At 36.3% G+C, this 17,647-nt stretch overlaps 2 protein-coding genes across 4 annotated transcripts; one reads left to right on the top strand and one right to left on the bottom strand.

The window, feature by feature from the left end:
- Positions 1-477: 477 nt before the first annotated feature.
- On the bottom strand, positions 478-6,958 carry LOC142985448 (inactive peptidyl-prolyl cis-trans isomerase shutdown-like). Of its 2 annotated transcripts, none has more exons than XM_076133636.1 (6): positions 6,808-6,958; positions 6,136-6,237; positions 4,526-4,677; positions 3,463-3,578; positions 2,511-2,713; positions 478-1,987 (listed from the first exon to the last, which is right to left on the bottom strand). In XM_076133636.1, exons 1-6 carry the CDS (start codon positions 6,858-6,860, stop codon positions 1,246-1,248), a joined length of 1,368 nt encoding a protein of 455 aa, XP_075989751.1. In that variant the 5' UTR covers positions 6,861-6,958; the 3' UTR covers positions 478-1,245. The 2 variants fall into 2 exon arrangements, with proteins under 2 accessions (XP_075989751.1, XP_075989752.1); XM_076133637.1 differs by having other exon boundaries at positions 6,813-6,958.
- Positions 6,959-7,507: 549 nt separating this feature from the next.
- Positions 7,508-17,592, top strand: LOC142985449 (uncharacterized). 2 transcript variants are annotated; one of them, XM_076133638.1, is made up of 4 exons: positions 7,508-7,667; positions 11,896-12,076; positions 12,510-12,641; positions 13,941-17,592. In XM_076133638.1, the coding sequence occupies exons 2-4, from the start codon at positions 11,903-11,905 to the stop codon at positions 14,076-14,078; spliced, it is 444 nt and encodes a 147-aa protein (XP_075989753.1). In that variant the 5' UTR covers positions 7,508-7,667; positions 11,896-11,902; the 3' UTR covers positions 14,079-17,592. The 2 variants fall into 2 exon arrangements, with proteins under 2 accessions (XP_075989753.1, XP_075989754.1); XM_076133639.1 differs by lacking the exon at positions 7,508-7,667 and adding an exon at positions 7,830-8,111.
- The last annotated feature ends 55 nt before the right edge of the window (positions 17,593-17,647 follow it).

The raw sequence follows: 17,647 nt of genomic DNA, 5'->3' as shown, positions 1-17,647 counted from the left end.
AAAACGTTATAAATTATTCATATTGAACATTGTTGCAATATTGCAATATACTTTTTAACAAAAAGCGCATTTTAGTTAAGTGCATTCTTACTCATTGGATTTCATTCTAATTAATGTTATAAAAGACTTACATGAGAAAAAACTGTCTACTATTTTTGATTTCGACTTCGTATTTAGAAAACAATCTTGAAAATTGTTTCTTATTGAAACAATAGTTATAAGAGTAATTAGTTAATACCTAACAAATGTCTATACACACAGACTTGTGTAAGAATTTATAATTTGATAAATAAATTACAATAAAAGACAACAAAACAATGACAGTTAAAATAATTTTATCTATTTGATACTAGATGGCGCTGTTCTAATTTGTTTTTAATTGCAGTAAGGTGTGAGTTACACTAGGCGTGCACGTTTTTCAGGCAAGTGAGGGCCTTATTGGGTAGGTAGGAAAACAAAATAAAATAAAACTGGCACTTCTATAAAAAAAATATAATAATATATCACATTCATATACACGTAGATACCGAGACATACTTATATTAAATTTATTAAAATAACAATGAGTTTGAGGCCGAAGAAGTCATTATTACAATGGAGTATACATTTTCATGTACGCTCATTCGGTACAATACAGAAAAAGAAATTAACGAATAGAAAAGGATTAAGGCCTGACTTTCTTTTACGCTGATGTCTGTCTCACGTAACACACGATGTTGTAAGTGACATTGCACAGCTAAGTTAATGTGTGCGGCAAATGTTTCGTGTAATATGCGACCGATGTTAGCGTAGGAAAATAATCTAGTCAAATCAGCTACTCTTTGTAAAATAATTAATGTGTATTTTTGGCACACTATGATGTCACAAATATCTTATCATAGGACTAGAGCCTTTGAATCCTTATGTACTTACTACTTATTAAAAAAAAAATTAACAAATCATAAAAATAAACAAAACGTTTTCAATAAAATAACCTATAAATTCTCTATGGAAAAAAATACTTACATAAAAAGATTTAGTAAATCTACATTTTCGTCCTATAAGGAATGCTAAATTATATGCAGTAAATCTCGTCTAAGTTTTTGATTCCATAGGTATTTACATGTCTGCTGAGAACAGTTATTTGTATATCCACCTACTTTATTTTGGCCGAACAGTAAAAAGTATAATGTAGTGAAAACTGTTTATTTGGAAACGCTGAACGATAGTAACCAGACTATCCCGATAAGTAGTCATAGTAGTCATTTACGTCTGCTTTTTAATAATAGAAATCTTTTTCCTCGTTCCCTGACCCTCTTCAAACACAGTAAGTCCTTCAAACTGACTAGTTAACGACTTTAAACATTCAATTTCATCTCTTGTAAAACCCGAAGGCAAATCAAACTTAGCAAAATCCTCATTTCCCGCCAAATCTTGACACATGTCAATCACACTTTTTTTAAATTCCTCATCAACGTCATAGACAACTTTTTCTTCTACATTCGTGTCAAAGGCTTTTTGCCACATCGCTCTTTCATTCAATGCCGACTTTTTCATTCGTTCATCTAAATCAGCTAACGTTTTTCCTATATCCTTATTTTTTGGTTCTAGTTTTAAAGCTCGTTTGTAATATATTATGGCATCATCAGTTTTTCCTAACATTTCATGTGCTTTACCGTAATAAAATAGTGCTTTACAATGTGTATTTATATCGATATACTTATCTATGTTTTCACACATAGTGATGACATATTTCGGTTTATCGATTTTACAATAACAGACAGCCAGGTTGACGAATATTTTAATTTTAATATTTTTAATTTCTTCTTCCTGTTGTTCCGTTTCCGGTCGCGTTAGGTTGATGATAGAGATGGCTTGTTCGTAGCTTTTGATCGCTCGCTTGTATTTTTGCTTTTCGAATAAGCGTTTGCCATCGACGCGTATGTCTTTTATAGCGTTAATTGCTACGTCGAATTTCGCTTGCTCTTCCCGCGGCAGGTCGTTGAATCTGTGAATAATATTGCTAGTCTAAGAGCTAAATATGAAAGAAGTCTGACGGCGGTCATAGCTTAAAATAATTGGTTAGAAATAGTAGACTATGGACCGAATGACCTAGTGTCTTCAGAAACCCAACCGAGACCGAACTTCCCAAGAACAAAACTACACCACATTTGACCTAAAACCTGACAATAAAAGCACACACTCCTTATAGAGAACCAATCACTACCCCTAATACTGCCCTATAGCATTTCCAACTCTCTATAATGGCAATTAAATCTCCTTCTAAATTTATACTGACCCCTAAACCATTTACTACACTAAACCTTCACAATAGACACTAATTATATCGCAAACGACCCCTAAATTATCTAAAACTTGGCTCTAACAACAAAAACAGTCCCCTAAACTATCCCTTAAAGTAAAACTTCACCAATCAACCCTTAACACATAAAAAATCACACCTAAAGCACCCTCAACATTCTCCTATACACCTAAAGCGAGCCCTAACCAGTCCCCCAGCAGGTACTCACGCGGCGGCGGCATGCAGCGTGCGCACGTCGTACAGAGTGATCACAAACAGCACGTGCTCGGCGCGCCGGATCCGCGGCGGCGCGCCACACTCCATGAACGCCACGTGAGGAGCCAGCAGCAGCTGGAAGCGAGCTGATGGGCCGTGCACGTTCAGGAAGCCGATGGCGAGCCCTGGGAGCATGTCTGTGCCTACGCGTTGGCGCTGGAACAAAAAAAATATCTCTTTTTTTCTTTTCTCTTTTTAAAAAGACAATTCCCGCACTAAGAATTGCTCTTGTGTCGCGGGGACTCTTACAAACATACAAACAACGGACACAAAGCACAACCAGACCCGAAACAATTATTTCCGGATCTCTCAAATAATTGTTCCGTGTGGGAATCGAACCCACGACCTCCCGACGCAATGGTATCGGCGCGGCTACCTAAACCACTGTGCCACGGAGGCAGTCAATTAAAAATGGTTCTCTTACATACATAAATACATATATACTTATATAAACACGGCTTTTTCCTATAGGGGTAGGCAGAGACCAGAGAATGGCTTTCTTAACATGGTATTATGTAAATCAGTGGAAAATCTTCGCCATTTAGAATGTTAGTCGCAAGTATTAGGGGTTGAGATATCAATATAAATATATAACTCTTCCGTTACCGACTGTTAGGCAATGCACAGCCGAAACTACAAAGTATAGAAAGTTGAAATTTGCTACGAATCCCCCCAAAAGGTTTAAAATTCACATGAAAGATCAGCAATGAAAATTGAAGTCTACACAGACAAAGTCGCGGGTGGCTGCTAGGATTCCAATATAGATAAGACAAACTAGTAAGTTTCACTACTCAAGAATCGAACCTGAGACCTCATGGTTTGCAGTCAGATACAATACCAACCGCCCCACAGTGTCACTTTTCTAGAAAATGTAATAAAATCTGGTCATTTTAATAAGTACTTACCAAAGGCGCACCCGTCTTAGTAGTGAGCGAGCAGTCAAAAGGTATGCTGGCTCCCTCCCAGTAGCCGGCGTAATGAAACGTCACCTCACTGTCCAACGAGACTAGCGGACCGTCACCTTAGAACAAATAAGCAAATAAATAATATCAGTAATGGCAGAGTACTCGACAAAATCGGACTTATAAGTTTTTACACTAGACCCACAGAATACGGTAGTTACCTACCAGTCAAATCAGCTTCTCTTTATGAAATGTCAAAAACACAGTTTAGTATAGAAATACAACGTAGTGACGTCACTATTGCAGATTTTCGTTGATATCAAATGAGTGTCTAATAAAATGTTTCAGTCTGTAATAATTACAATTTCAACATTATTTACGAAAAAGGCAACATAGCCTGAGCATTTTAGATGAACCTTTTTCGAGTACGAGTTTAATCGTTTTTCTTTCACCCAGGCAACTACCCAATTGTTCTGTGAGGGAATTGAACGCACGACCTCCTGACGCAATGGTAACAGCGCGGTAATCTTAACTATAGCGCCAACGTGCAGTTAATACAATAAAAAAACCAGCCAAGTGCGAGTAGGACTCGCACTTAGGTTCCGTACCAAAAAACACGTTTATTGTATGGGGACCCCCTTAATATTTTTTTAGTAATTGGTGTTTTAGCGGCAACGGAAATACATAATTTGCGAAAATTTCAGCTTTCAGCACGGTTTAATTTTAGATACAGCCTGGAGACAGACAGCGAGGGCTTAGTAATAGGGTCCCGTTTTACCGTTTGGGTATGGAAAAAAATCACAGGCTTTAATGCACATCGTGATAAAACTAGAGTTTTACACACATTATTTTCCTAGCTTGGTGAACTCAAGATATACACCCTAACTTATTCAGAAAATAGAGCCTTGACAGTAATAGTCTAATTATTTTATATCTCACGTTCAATTTTATTATACTAGCCTGTCATCCCGACTTTGACCTCAAAATTATTTCCTGGCGGTAATACTAGTTACCCATTTCCGTACGGAACCATAAAAATTGGTTCAAAATCAATGAACGAACAAACCTTCTTCAATGACTAATATCCTGACTCCGCCACTAGGACAAACGCACTCCACCATTTTAGCGCCCAGGTCAGCGAAGCTCTGGTACTCCGGCGAGGCCAGCATCGTGTCATCAACTGATTTCTCTATAGTCGCTAGAACGTCTTCGTCACTACTGTAAATGTATAGAACAGATTAACCCCCGGTATCTGAGGTACATTTAGCTGTTGTTGTTGTTTGTCGTATGGTAAGTGGTCAACCTAGTGTCAAAGTTGTTCAAGCCGCCCGAGAGGCCTTTGACGTGGCTTAACGACTGTTATCTTAGTGACAACAACCGGGACCGACTTTTTACGTGCCCTCCGAAGCACTGAGACGCCCAGCTCAAATACCACTATGCGGTCACCCATCTATGGAGTGACCGCGCCAGGGGTTGCTTAACCCACAGATCGTTTTACCGACCGGTGAGCGTAACTTGCTCTAACCCCCGGTTTCTGAGATACATTTACCAGTAGTTTATCTTTTCAATAGCGTTTTTTTTGTATGAGTTTTAACACTATTGAATAGATAAACTACCGCTAAATGTACCTCTGAAAACGGGGGTTAGAGCAGTTACAGTAGATTATCTATTCAACTAGCTTCCACCCGCGACTTCGTTAGCGTGAATAGGTTTCCCGAGGAAAAAGGTACCCTATGCGTAAAAAATAGGTTAATCAATAAAAAATCTAAGAAGATTTTACAAACTTTCATTCCCTACTACACTTCAAGGGTGGAATTTATCAAAATCCTTTCTTAAGTGGTGCCTATGTCATAGTTACTTTATGTATGCAATGTCTCAGCCTGATCGGTTCAAAATTGACAAAGTTTCATTACCTATTTTATACCCTTAGGGGTAGAATTTATCAAAATCCTTTCTTAGCAGATGCTTACGTCATAACATGTACCTGCATGTAAAATTTCAGCTCGATCTGCCTAGTGGTTTGGGCTGTGCGTTGATAGATCACTATATCAGTCACCTTTAAGTTTTATTAGATTTCAGATTTTGCGGAGCAGTGAAAGCCAAGTGGTATAAGTTGGTACCTCCCACTCAAGTAGTAGCAGGTTCGAATGAGGCAACACACCAATTACTTTTCGAAGTTTTGTTTGAATTTGAAATAATTGTAAAATAATTTCACTTGTTCCAATGGTGAAAGAAAACATTGTGATGCAAACATTGTATGCCTGAAAGTTCTTTAGAACAGTTCTTGAAGATATGCCAAGTCCCCAACCTGCGCTTGTCCAGCATTATGGACTTAAGGCCTATTCCTTCTCTCAATATGAGAGATCGAGCACCAGCAGCGAGGCACTCATAGCCAGTTGTGCTCACTGGTCGGTAAGCGATCTGTGAGTTAAGCAACCGTTGGCGCGGTCATTCTATAGATGGGTGACCCCATTTGAATAGAGCGTCTCCGTGCTTCGGAGGGCACGTAAAAAGTAGGTCCCGGTTGTTCTCAATTAAGATAACAGGCGTCAAGGCATGTCAAAGGCCTCTCGGGCGGCTTGAACAACTTTGACACTAGGTTGACCACTGACCATACGATAGATAGATAGAGCAGTGGGACATTAATGGGTTAAAACAAAATATTTATTTATATACCTGTCATCATCCATCGTAGCAAAGATGTCATCATCTTTATGAAAAACCTCTCTCTTCTTCTTAAAGTCCAGCTTCACTTCTTGCGGCATGTTCAATAACTCCCTAAAAATATATTTCAATTTCATTCTTAAGCCAGCTGACCGAAAAGACTTCATAGTACCTAACAGTCGATTTTGTATTTTTTTCGATTTAATATTAAATCTTTTTTTGATTTGTTTCCATATGAACCATCTCATACTTCAAGGAATATTATAAAAAAAAAAAAATTGCAAAATCAGTTCAGCTTTCGGTTATATCTATACTAATATTAAAAAGCTGAAGAGTTTGTTTGTTTGAATTAATCTCAGGAACTACTGAAGCATGCAAGTCTATAGCTATCCTCGATAAATGGGCTATCTAACACTGAAAGAATTTCTCAAAGCGGACCCGTATTTCCTGAGATTTTGCGCGTTCAAACAAACAAACTCTTCAGCCTTATTTTACAATATTAGTATAGATCAAAGTAATTATATTATTCTAATATTATTAACATAAGAGTATTTACAAGTTACAATTTAAACTAAATTATATTATCTAATATATTTAAACAAAATCTAAAAGAAAAGAAACAAAAGGGAGAGTGCCCTAACTTACAAATTGAATCTGTCAGCAAAACAATAGTTTATGAGTTACCTTACATTAATTCCTTCCGAAAGTGGTATAGGTTCAGTAAAAAGAGGATCCATTATTAATTCTAGTTTGTTTCACACACAACTAATAGCAATGTATCATCAATTTCACGAAAAATATTTAAATCTCGATACAAAACACTTGAATCAACTGCCTGAACGAATGACAGATAAAATTTTTGACATTCATGAATGAATGATTTATTGAGGTAGGCACAGATAATTAAAAGGGTAGGTCGGGAAATAATTTATTATTCTACCATTATCACAGTAATATATTACCATAATTAATGCCTTTTAGGGTTGTCACGAAAGTGTTGAACTACCTCTTTTCCACGGAATTTACATTAGTCGCAGGATTCCCTTTATTTGTTAAGTTACTTTTGTAAGAATGGACGGATTTATATAAATCTTTGCTTTAGGGCGGAATCGAACCCACTAATTTTTGGTGTAGCAGAAAAGTCATGGTGGTTAATACTTAGTTTAACTGCAACTTCATGGATATTTATTGTATCCATAGGGATATTGCAAATGCGTAGGGATCTTTATATTAGGTTTTTACGGGCTACGGCTAGATCGATAAATCGATATTCATACAATTTTGTTAAGAAACAGTTATGCGGGGATCATCGTCGAAGTCATAAATCTGCGGTCCGCACCACCCGTCGTAGTAGAATTTATAATCTGTAAAAAAATCATTCATCTCGTTCCTCTCGTTCGATTCGCTCGGTCACATCTGTCAAAATAAAAGTCGAAGTGCATTCGTCCTGTCTGTGCTGCAATTGTGCATAAAAGTTATAAATTGCTAGAAATTACGAATTTTATCGAAACCCAGGAAATTATAAAAGAAAACAAAAAAGCCAGGTAAGTGTTACTTCTATTCAGATAACATTTCTAGTGATTTATGCGCAAATTAAAATACTTCGCTTATTTGTTTACGATGTAGAAGTTTGGCGGTAGATCATTAGGATTTGATTATTTTGAAATTATTTTAGGTTCTACCTTATTGCGATCTTTACCATTAGGTACCTATTCCCAGTTATTGATCGGTAACAACTTTCTTTGTGTAGGTTTGACCTTTACATAGCGCATGCGCTAACACACGACTAAAAATCAATATCAAGTGCATTCGCAGTATCAAAGAAACCTGTAACGCATCACTTATACGAACATCATTAATATTATATCAAGGCTCAGCTGAGTTTAAAACAGTTAAATATTTGTCAAAAAACGTATTCTGCAAACATAAGTTTTTGAAGAATCACAAAGGTTTATAAAGAAGTAATTAAATAGAAGTTAATTATATTGGTAAGTCTACCTTTATCATGTACGTTACACTGTTTTACACGGTTTTACTACGAAAAATAAATCGATACGCAAAAATTACTGTAAAAGGCACTACATTAGTTACCCGAGCCAAACTTGTTGAAGCGAACAAAAAAAAACATATTTTTTAAAACTATTAAATACCACAGACAACAGAACAGAACACAATGCGCGCTTTTATTTCGAACAGGCCTATTTTAGTTTCGACGAACGCAAAAGGGAAAATGAGGGTGTTTCAGCTTGTGCCCCATTTTATAAAGCGCAATTTCGCGTCTTCGCACATGCGCGGCGACGCCAAGGAAAAGTATCGATTGTTAATACTTAATATGCAGTATGTGGCTTGTGTAGCGACAGTGTTTATGTCGATATTGCAACAAGATAATCTGTATTTCAGTATTAGGTAACATTCAACACCCCGATTTACGAAAATGTTATGAGCGGAGAAGTATAAAATTTGGTACATTTAAGTTTACATAGAGTAGTACAGAATGCTTATATATTTCGAAAGTAATGCATATAAAATACATGAATAAATTAATTAAGAAAATAAATGGTTGTGTTTTTATCTGCGGAATGGGCTGTCGCAGAACATTTTAACATAATGATTTATATACTCACACTGCCCACTTCTATGTATAACAGGGTTGTAGAAATGTGGCATTAGATTCAATGCTTTTTTAAGTTCCTTAATTTGTTTACTGTCTATTTGTTAAATGTCTGTATTAATTGTAAATATTTGATAACTCGTTTATGAGTCAAGCGGAGGAACGCAATGATTTTTTTAATATAGATTCATATCTTTTTTAGCGGTATCAGTAATAACATAAATTTTTATTATTCTACATGTCTGTGTATTGATTAAATGAAAGATGGAATATGGTCACCATTTAAAATTTTTCTCTCATTATATTTATGGGTCATTCTCAGTTAAGAGGTAATATGATGTTAGAAGAGGCGGCATGACAAAAATGATAAAAAAATAATGTAGTATCAGTATTTTCTTACCAAAACACTTATTATCTTCATATACAGACAACAGCCAGACAAAATCTTAATTTTTTACCATTTTATAACTGACCAGGGGAGATAGTGAAGACAGGGGAGGGACATTTATGTTGTGTTATGAAATAAATAACAGTGGTAGCTTGAGAATCAACTTCATTTTTATTTAATATTAATCAGACTTATTTTTACCAGCCATCAGACTTCACTATAAAATAATCTTCAATTCTTACAAAGCAACAAAAACATGACATTATACGAAAATCAACATAAAATTAAAATGAAAAACAAATACACTCATTTAAACGAGCTTTTCGTTATTCTCTAGGTGTCATTTCATTCACAGTTTTAATTAGTCCTTCTTCTTTTTTCTTATCATATTTCTTTTGCTCTTTAATCTTTTGCTGTTCATATTTCACAGTTACACATTTATTTTTTGGTATCTCAGTCTTTCCGCTACACGTTTTTTTTCTAAGCGTTCTTCACGCGTCATTTTTTTTCATGCCGCCAAAATCTGTAACCAAAATATGGTAACTTGGCATCGACGTTTCTCTATAAGGTAACCGGGTTAAAAAGGACTGCTCCTTTACTTATTACAAAAACCATAAGAGTTTCGAGGAACACTTCCTGGTATGAGATATTTAGGATGAAAGCGACAATAAACACTCGTACAATCGACATTTAAAATAACAAGATTTATGTTTAAACTAAAACCAGACTAGGTAAATACACTCGGATACTAAATAATGGATAACTGCATCATGAGCAGGAAGCAGTTATCTCCCCTGAGCAGTAAGTATCTCCCCTGCTACCTTAAGCGGCAGGGGAAAGAAGACAGGGGAGATACTATTTCGACAAAATATCGCTATAAAAGTCTAAATTCTTGTAACAAGTTATTAGACGGGCAGATTACGATTCTTTGCATACATTACAGTAATTCTAGGAAGAAAGTAAAATATTTATGCTTATAATAAAGAATAAAATCTTACCAGTGGAAAGAACACACTCACTGAACCACGACAGTTTTCACCAAGTGGCGTCTGTGTAATATCGAACCATATGGCGGGCGTATTCGCGCCGCCGGCTTGCTGTCAACTTCACGTTAGTAACTTTGTGCTCAAGGTCAGAATTTACGCGGCGAAATTAAAAGTCGTGAGTTTTTAATGAAAACAAAACGCCAGGGGAAGAGATGCTATATACGAGGGACAAATTTCAATATTAAACATTTTATGAATATCAAATTGTTACTTTTTTAAATTTTTTTCATTGCTTTAATTTAGTTTGTCTAGTCTTTAAATAATACACAATTTAATTTATTTAACAATTTAAAGATAGTTAAAAATACTAATTCATTAACATGATCGGTTAAAGGACAGACCAGGGGAGATGCATTTTTCATGTTTAAGGCGCTTTTGTGACTAAATTAAAAACATTTCATCGGTGAATTTTAGTGACCTTACAGAAGATACTGACTTTGATAATCTCACAGCTTTATTTTAAATAAATTATCAATAAGAAATATAAAAAAAATCATTGACATTGAAATTACCTCATAACTTAGAACGACCCTTATTTTAGTAAAGATTTCTTGTCAAAACAGCATAACAAGTATAGCAACTAGTCTTTCTTCATCATCAAAATGGATGAAATTTCGTAATGTGATAGATTATATTCTGGGCAATGGCTTTTACATGGTCATAAACATGTTCTTTATAATTAGAAGTATCTTTTTAGGGCTCTGAACCAAACCTCTGAAGTCTGAGCTAAGATAAGCAAAGTGCTTACAATAGTAGGGTTATTCCAATTACTCTTAAAGTGCTTCAATAGTCGCCCAGAGTTAAGACTCTACCCTATTACACAAAACTTAACAATTAACATTTATAACATTTAATATTAAGGGTGTATTTCATACACCATTGCCTAATAGGCGATTATTATTTAAGTGTAATGCGCGTCGGCCCGCTTCGATCGCTCGATTTGTAGAACACCCAACCGTAAAGGACGCACTGCGTCTACGTCATATTTGCTGTATAGATATTTGTATTCGAGCTTGGCGGCACCTACAAGGGAGCGTTACGTAACGCAATTTTTGAAGTTCTTATAGTAGTCAAAAGCGTGATAGTCTGATAAGCAGTATTACCGAGGGGTATCGTGCTATAACACAGGCAACTGTGTTGTGGAGGTCCGATAGACAGTCGCTTCATATAAAATACTAGCTGACCTGCGCCACTTCGCTTGCGTCACATAAGAGAGAATGGGTCATATTGTCCCCCCTTTTTGAAACATTTTTCACTGGTACTCTACTCCTATTGGTCGTATCGTGATGATATATAGCCTATAGCCTTCCTCGATAAATGAGCTATCTAACAGTGAAAGAATTTTTCAAATCGGACCAGTAGTTCCTGAGATTAGCGCGTTCAAACAAACAAACAAACAAACAAACAAACTCTTCAGCTTTATAATATTAGTATAGACTGGTATTCAGATGTATCTGGTGAGACTAGAAACTTTACTCCAACATAGTTGAAAGAAAGGCTTAGGGTGATGATGGGCAAGTCTAACGCATCCAAAGCCCTTCCCCTCCCTCTAATGCGTTGAAAGATTATTATCAAGACCCCCCCCCCCCCCTCTTTTCCTAAATTAACTTATGTCGATTGGGTATACGGTTTTGCCGTTCAGCTAGGCCGATTAATACCGAACTTAATATTTGTGTAGTAAGCGTCATAGTACTCGAACACTCTCTATTTTATATTATTTTCTTCAGATCCAAGATGGCGGAGATAAACCCGCACAGCATGATCTCGTGCCCCTACAACATGGCGCACCAGGTGGAGCACTACAGGATGCACATCCACCTGCAGAAGTGCCGCAAGCAGCACCCCAAGTGCGGCAAGCTGACGTGCCCCTTTGACGTCACACATGTCGTCAATGACGTGGAATTAGACGTGAGTATGCTTTTCTGTTTGTTCACAGTAAGATCTAAAACTGCTGAACAAATTTTTGATGCGGTTTTTATTAATAGACAGTGTTTTACAAGAAAAGTTTAATTGTAGAATAGGTTACAGATTTCTAACTAACCCACTCATTTTGGCAGATTTGTATGTACTTGTAATGTAACAGCAATGGGTTAAATCCATATCCAGTCTTCATGTTACTAAAATATTCATAGCCCTATTAAAACTATATATCAGAGAAGACCATTTATTTTTAAAATATCTTATACTTCTGTTCTGGGGCTACAATAAGACATTTTTAAAAATGGATGTTGTTTGTAGGGTTATTAACACGTTCGCTGCCCCTGACGCGTATGTGCGTTTTGTAGAACGCACATACGCGTCGCGGGCAGGGAACGTGTTAAATAAACCATTTTATTCCCAGTACCACGTGTCGGTGTGCCCGAAGCGTCACATGCTGGACTCGCAGATGTACGTGATGGACGACGACTACCGGCCCGTCGTGAACGTGCACTCCACAGACACTGTGGCGCCTGATGAGCCCTCCTGGGACGATGTGAGTATTATCTATACTATCTATACTAATATTATAAAGCTGAAGAGTTTGTTTGTTTGTTTGTTTGTTTGAACGCGCTAATCTCAGGAACTACTGGTCCGATTTAAAAAATTCTTTCAGTGTTAGATAGCCTATTTATCGAGGAAGGCTATAGGCTATATAACATCACGCTACGGTCATTAGGAGCGGAGTAGCAACGAAAAATGTTACGAAAACGGGGAAAATTTTGACCCATTCTCTTCAGTGACGCAAGCGAAGTTGCGCGGGTCAGCTAGTTTAGAATAACGCCATCTAACTTTGAACTCACGATACTTCCTCCGACAGTGCCATCTAGGTTTTCAGGTACGACCTAAGTCAATACCTAAGTGACATTAGTGCCATCTGTTAGCACAGTTTGAAACTAAATGGTTTCACTATCGTCAGTGCCATCTATACGTAGTCTGCGCAAACTTAGTATTAATGTGTTTGCGCCATCTAGGAGCGATGTTCGAAACTAAATGGAGTGCCTTTTGGTTAGCGCCATCTATATGGAATCGTGTCAAACTGCATACTGTATAATAGCGCTACCTAGGAGCTAAGTTTGAAACTATACGGTCCTCACTTCGATTAGTGACATCTATATGTGACCTTCTCAAACTCCTACTAACTCCTAAAAACTATTTGTGAGATAGAGTTCTAGGTTTGTAATTTGTTCTTTGTAAAGTACTACTGTTGTAAGCGTTGTATTGCAATTTAGGTTTGTAGCTTTTAACTACGTGTTCTTAAAGTATATTGTTCAATTAGGTAATGCCATAATTTTGTTGCACAGCAGTTAATTTTCACGATAGACAGGATAAAATTAACAAAATAAAGTGCTTGACACACTTATTCATTAGCCTTGCCTAATGCAAGGCTAATGAATAATCCTACATGGCTAAGTGTTATTTTCATATCTACAATCACGCCTATTCTCCATAGCAGTCAACAGAGACCAAATCTATACTAATATTATAAAGCTGAAGAGTTTGTTTGTTTGTTTGTTTGAACGCGCTAATCTCGGGAACTACTGGTCCGATTTGAAAAAATCTTTCAGTGTTAGATAGCCCATTTATCGAGGAAGGCTATAGGCTATATATCATCACGCTACGACTAATAGGAGCAGAGTACCAATGAAAAATGTTACAAAAACGGGGAAAATTATGATTCTCTTATGTGACGCAAGCGAAGTTGCGCGGGTCAGCTAGTACTATTATAATAAACTTCTCAACTCCTAAAATGCCTTCCAATTATTCCAACAATAAGCCCCACCTCTCCTTGCAGGACGAAGCCGTAGAGTCCTACAAGCCGGACCTGAGCAAGAAGGGCGCGCACATCATCCGCAAGATCAGCGGCGCCACGCCCTCCGAGCGGCGCAAGGCTCGCATGGAAGGAGTCAAGACGTACCGCCCTCCGCAGTAAACTATCACGTACCGGATTACTTTGTGTGTGTGAATATAGCAGCAAGACAGCGGCAAAAGAATAAAAAAAGGAGTGATTTTTTGAAAAAAAAAACAGTGTGAACAAATAAATACTGGCATCCAGCTACTACCATCTCGTGTGAAGTTAGTTGGAAGAAAGGTAGATAAAAAAAATACTTAAAAGGTACCACTGAGACTGGTATTGTACTGTTTCTAGTAAATAAATTAAAACACACTTATCTCAATGCTTAATCTGATAAAAATGAGAAAATAAGAAGAAAAATGTAATACAGAATTATGAAAAATTCAATTGTACTGGTCTAGTATGCAGAATTTTACTAAACTCGGAAGAATTAAAAAAAAGAAATACAGAATTTTGAAAAATAAAATGAATTTATGAACAATACCTACCATGTTTCACATGCTCTACATCCAAAATTTCATCAAAATTCAGTTTAGTAATTCACCTGAAAAAGTGTAATAGACAGTCAGTCTCATTAATAACATAACTTTAAACAATAATTGTGCCAAAATGTATCAAAATCTTTCTACATCACATTAACTGTCTTGTTGCTATATTCACTCACATAGTTAAATGGTCAATGACCTCACCAAAGACCCGATCACTCTAATTGGACATGAATGTAGAAAAAGCATTAAAAAACAAACAAAAAAAACAAGAAATCATTCTCGATGTAAAATAAATGTTTCATAATAAAATTACATTCATAAACACACTATAAACCTATTTTTGTTAAAAAGCTACTATAATATGTTCTCTCTCATTTCGCTAAGGAGTGAAAGAATCAGAACACTTTATAAGCCTTTCATAACTTCATATATTTTTATGAATAAGAGAGTTAATTTCTACGAAATATGGACTAAGGAACTGTGCTTACTTAATTTTGTAGAATTTTCATCCCCTACTAGCTGACAGCTCAATAGAGTTTTTTGTATGAGTTTAAACACTATTGAATAGATAAACTACCGCTAAATGTACCTCAGAAACCGGGGGTAAGTCAGTCAGTCACCTTTGAGTTACATATATTAGGTCGGGGAAAAGTCTTTTCGCATTATAGTATGTATGAACTTGTATTAAATCTATTCTCTACACAAAAATGCTCGATATTTGGGTACCTCACGAGCTCACTGAAAGAAACCTAATGAACCGTGTACTCATTCGTGATTCTGGAAGCCAAAGAGATTTTATTACAAGTTCATACATACTATAATGGGAAAAGACTTTTTCCCCGACCTTAATATATTTAGATTTATAATTTCTATTTTCCGCAACAACTTATTTAAACAGTATCTCTGGATATTAATGTAACTATAGTTCGACAACTTCGTAGAGAGTAATAAAGTATCTATATCAAACAGGTCACCGTCAGCTGTATAAGTCGAGTCACTGATGTTCTACATTCTGAATGTTGTATACCTCCAGCCGCGAACCTTGCATACAAGACTCTACTCGAGTGGTATAAGTTGGTACCTCCCTCGCAAATGGTCGCTGGTTCGAACCCGAGGCAACACACCAATGACTTTTCGAAGTTATGTGTGTATTAGAAATAATTATCACATGCTCCAACGGTGAAGGAAAACATCGTGAGGAAACCTTGTATGCCTAGAATTTGTTTAATACATTTATTGAGGGCATGCAAAGTCCCCAACCCGCACTTGGCCAGCGTAGTGGACTCAAGGCCTAACCCCTCCCTCATTACGGGAGGAGACCCTTGCCCAGCAGTGGACATTAATGGGTTAAATTAATTATTTATTACTCTCTACTAAGTAGTTGAACTATACCTAGTAGTATTTTCCTAATTGACTTTGTACGTATACATTATTTATAAATTTTAGTATTAAGAATATAACCAATAGATAAGTACTGGTTAGATGTTGTATCGTATAGTTAGTGGTCAACCTAGTGTCAAAGTTGTTCAAGCCCGAAGGCCTTTGACGTGACTTAACGACTGTTATCTTGATTGACAACCGGGACCGACTTTTTCGTGCCCTCCGAAGCACGGAGACGCCCAGTTTAAATATCCATGCGGTCACCCATCTATGAAATGACCGCGCCACAGTACATACACACAAATATATGAACAAACAAACTTTTACCGACTTTGTCCGCCACGTGATTTTCCCGGGGTAAAAAGTAGCCTATGTCCTTTCTCGGGTATCAAAATGTCTTCAAACCAAATTTCATGCAAATTGGTTCAGTAGTTTAGGCGTGATTGAGTAACAGACACACAGAGTTACTTTCGCATTTATAATATTAAGTATGGATTTCAAACATTCCTTTAGTTATACTAACTATTACTTATCTATAGGTTCGCCGTAGATATTATAACAAAATTAAAATTAAGTCTGTAGACAGTTGCCAAACTTTTGTTTAACTAACTATGATTAATTTCAAATTACTATTAGGACTTATGTTTATCTATCTATGGTTAAAGATAGATTATAGAAAACGACTTTAAATAAGTTTATAATACTCTTATGTTGTATCTAATTTCAACGAAAATTAACTAGGGCAAGTTTCTCGACTTATAGATAAGTTTTGGTTATCGTATCTGCAAGATAAAATAACAGCAAGTGCTACAAACACCTACTTATAAGTCTCAGATAAAAAAATTATAATGTAATTTAACAGATTTCGGCTACGGCGGCCAGTTTCATTGAAACCGGCCAACTGTGCAGGACTTTGTTTATAGTGTCGTGTGTACAATACACAGAAACACTCTCTATTTCTTTACAGAAAACTAAGAAACAAAATATTTGGCCCAGGATTCGAACCCGTGACCTCTTGCACGACAGTCGCATTCACTACCGACCGTCATGACACCAAATGTATTAAACAACTGACGGTTAACTTAACCAGAACTTATCTGATAGTCGTAAACCGTAAGATACCCAATACTTAACAGGGATTTAATATTAATTTTTGAAAATGTAATATAAGTTTATGCTAATCAAGAATATCGCATTTTATTTTTTGGAACATATAATTAAGAAAATTCATCATTACATTACATTTTCTGGTCTCTGCCTACCCCTATGGGAATAAGGCGTAATTGTATGTACTAGAGGCCGCCCGCGATTTCGTCCGGGTCGAAACCCTTCCCGTGTAAATCCCGATCCCTCGGGAACTCCGGGATAAAAAGCCTATGTGTTATTCTGGGTTTTCAGCTACCTATATAACAAATGTCATTGTCATCGGTTCAGAAATATTTGAAAAAGTAACAAACATCTATACATACTCGCAAATTTTCACATTCATTATATTTGTAGGCTTTAGTAATTATGACTTTATCCAAAGGGGTATAGGCAGAAACCATAAAAACTTAAAAAGTTTTTTTCTGAGTCTCATACACAAAACCATGAACAAAATGGTGCTTTTTTAATTTTAAGTTGCAATGTTACCAACATAGAATTACTTTTTGTCATCTCTAAAGGGTTGGCAGTATTGTAAATGTCTATAATAAATAAAAAATAAATCTTAATGTTGTATATGATTTTGTAGTTTTACTTTTCAGCTAATAACTTTCATTTGGCGAGTGTGGACTCAAG

This window comes from Anticarsia gemmatalis, chromosome 30 (genome assembly GCF_050436995.1).
Source record: "Anticarsia gemmatalis isolate Benzon Research Colony breed Stoneville strain chromosome 30, ilAntGemm2 primary, whole genome shotgun sequence".
Classification (NCBI taxonomy): domain Eukaryota; kingdom Metazoa; phylum Arthropoda; class Insecta; order Lepidoptera; family Erebidae; genus Anticarsia; species Anticarsia gemmatalis.
Note: the sequence above shows the minus strand (reverse complement) of the source record. Positions and strands in the feature narration are given on the sequence as shown.

Coding starts and splice junctions, on each gene's coding strand:
- LOC142985448 (XM_076133636.1), bottom strand. CDS start 6,860: ATGGATCCTCTTTTTACTGAACCTATACCACTTTCGGAAGGAATTAAT. Junction 4,678..6,135: donor GCTACGATGGATGATGACAG/GTATATAAATAA, acceptor ATACATTTACAG/TAGTGACGAAGACGTTCTAG. Junction 3,579..4,525: donor GATATTAGTCATTGAAGAAG/GTTTGTTCGTTC, acceptor ATTTGTTCTAAG/GTGACGGTCCGCTAGTCTCG.
- LOC142985449 (XM_076133638.1), top strand. CDS start 11,903: ATGGCGGAGATAAACCCGCACAGCATGATCTCGTGCCCCTACAACATG. Junction 12,077..12,509: donor TCAATGACGTGGAATTAGAC/GTGAGTATGCTT, acceptor TTTTATTCCCAG/TACCACGTGTCGGTGTGCCC. Junction 12,642..13,940: donor ATGAGCCCTCCTGGGACGAT/GTGAGTATTATC, acceptor CTCTCCTTGCAG/GACGAAGCCGTAGAGTCCTA.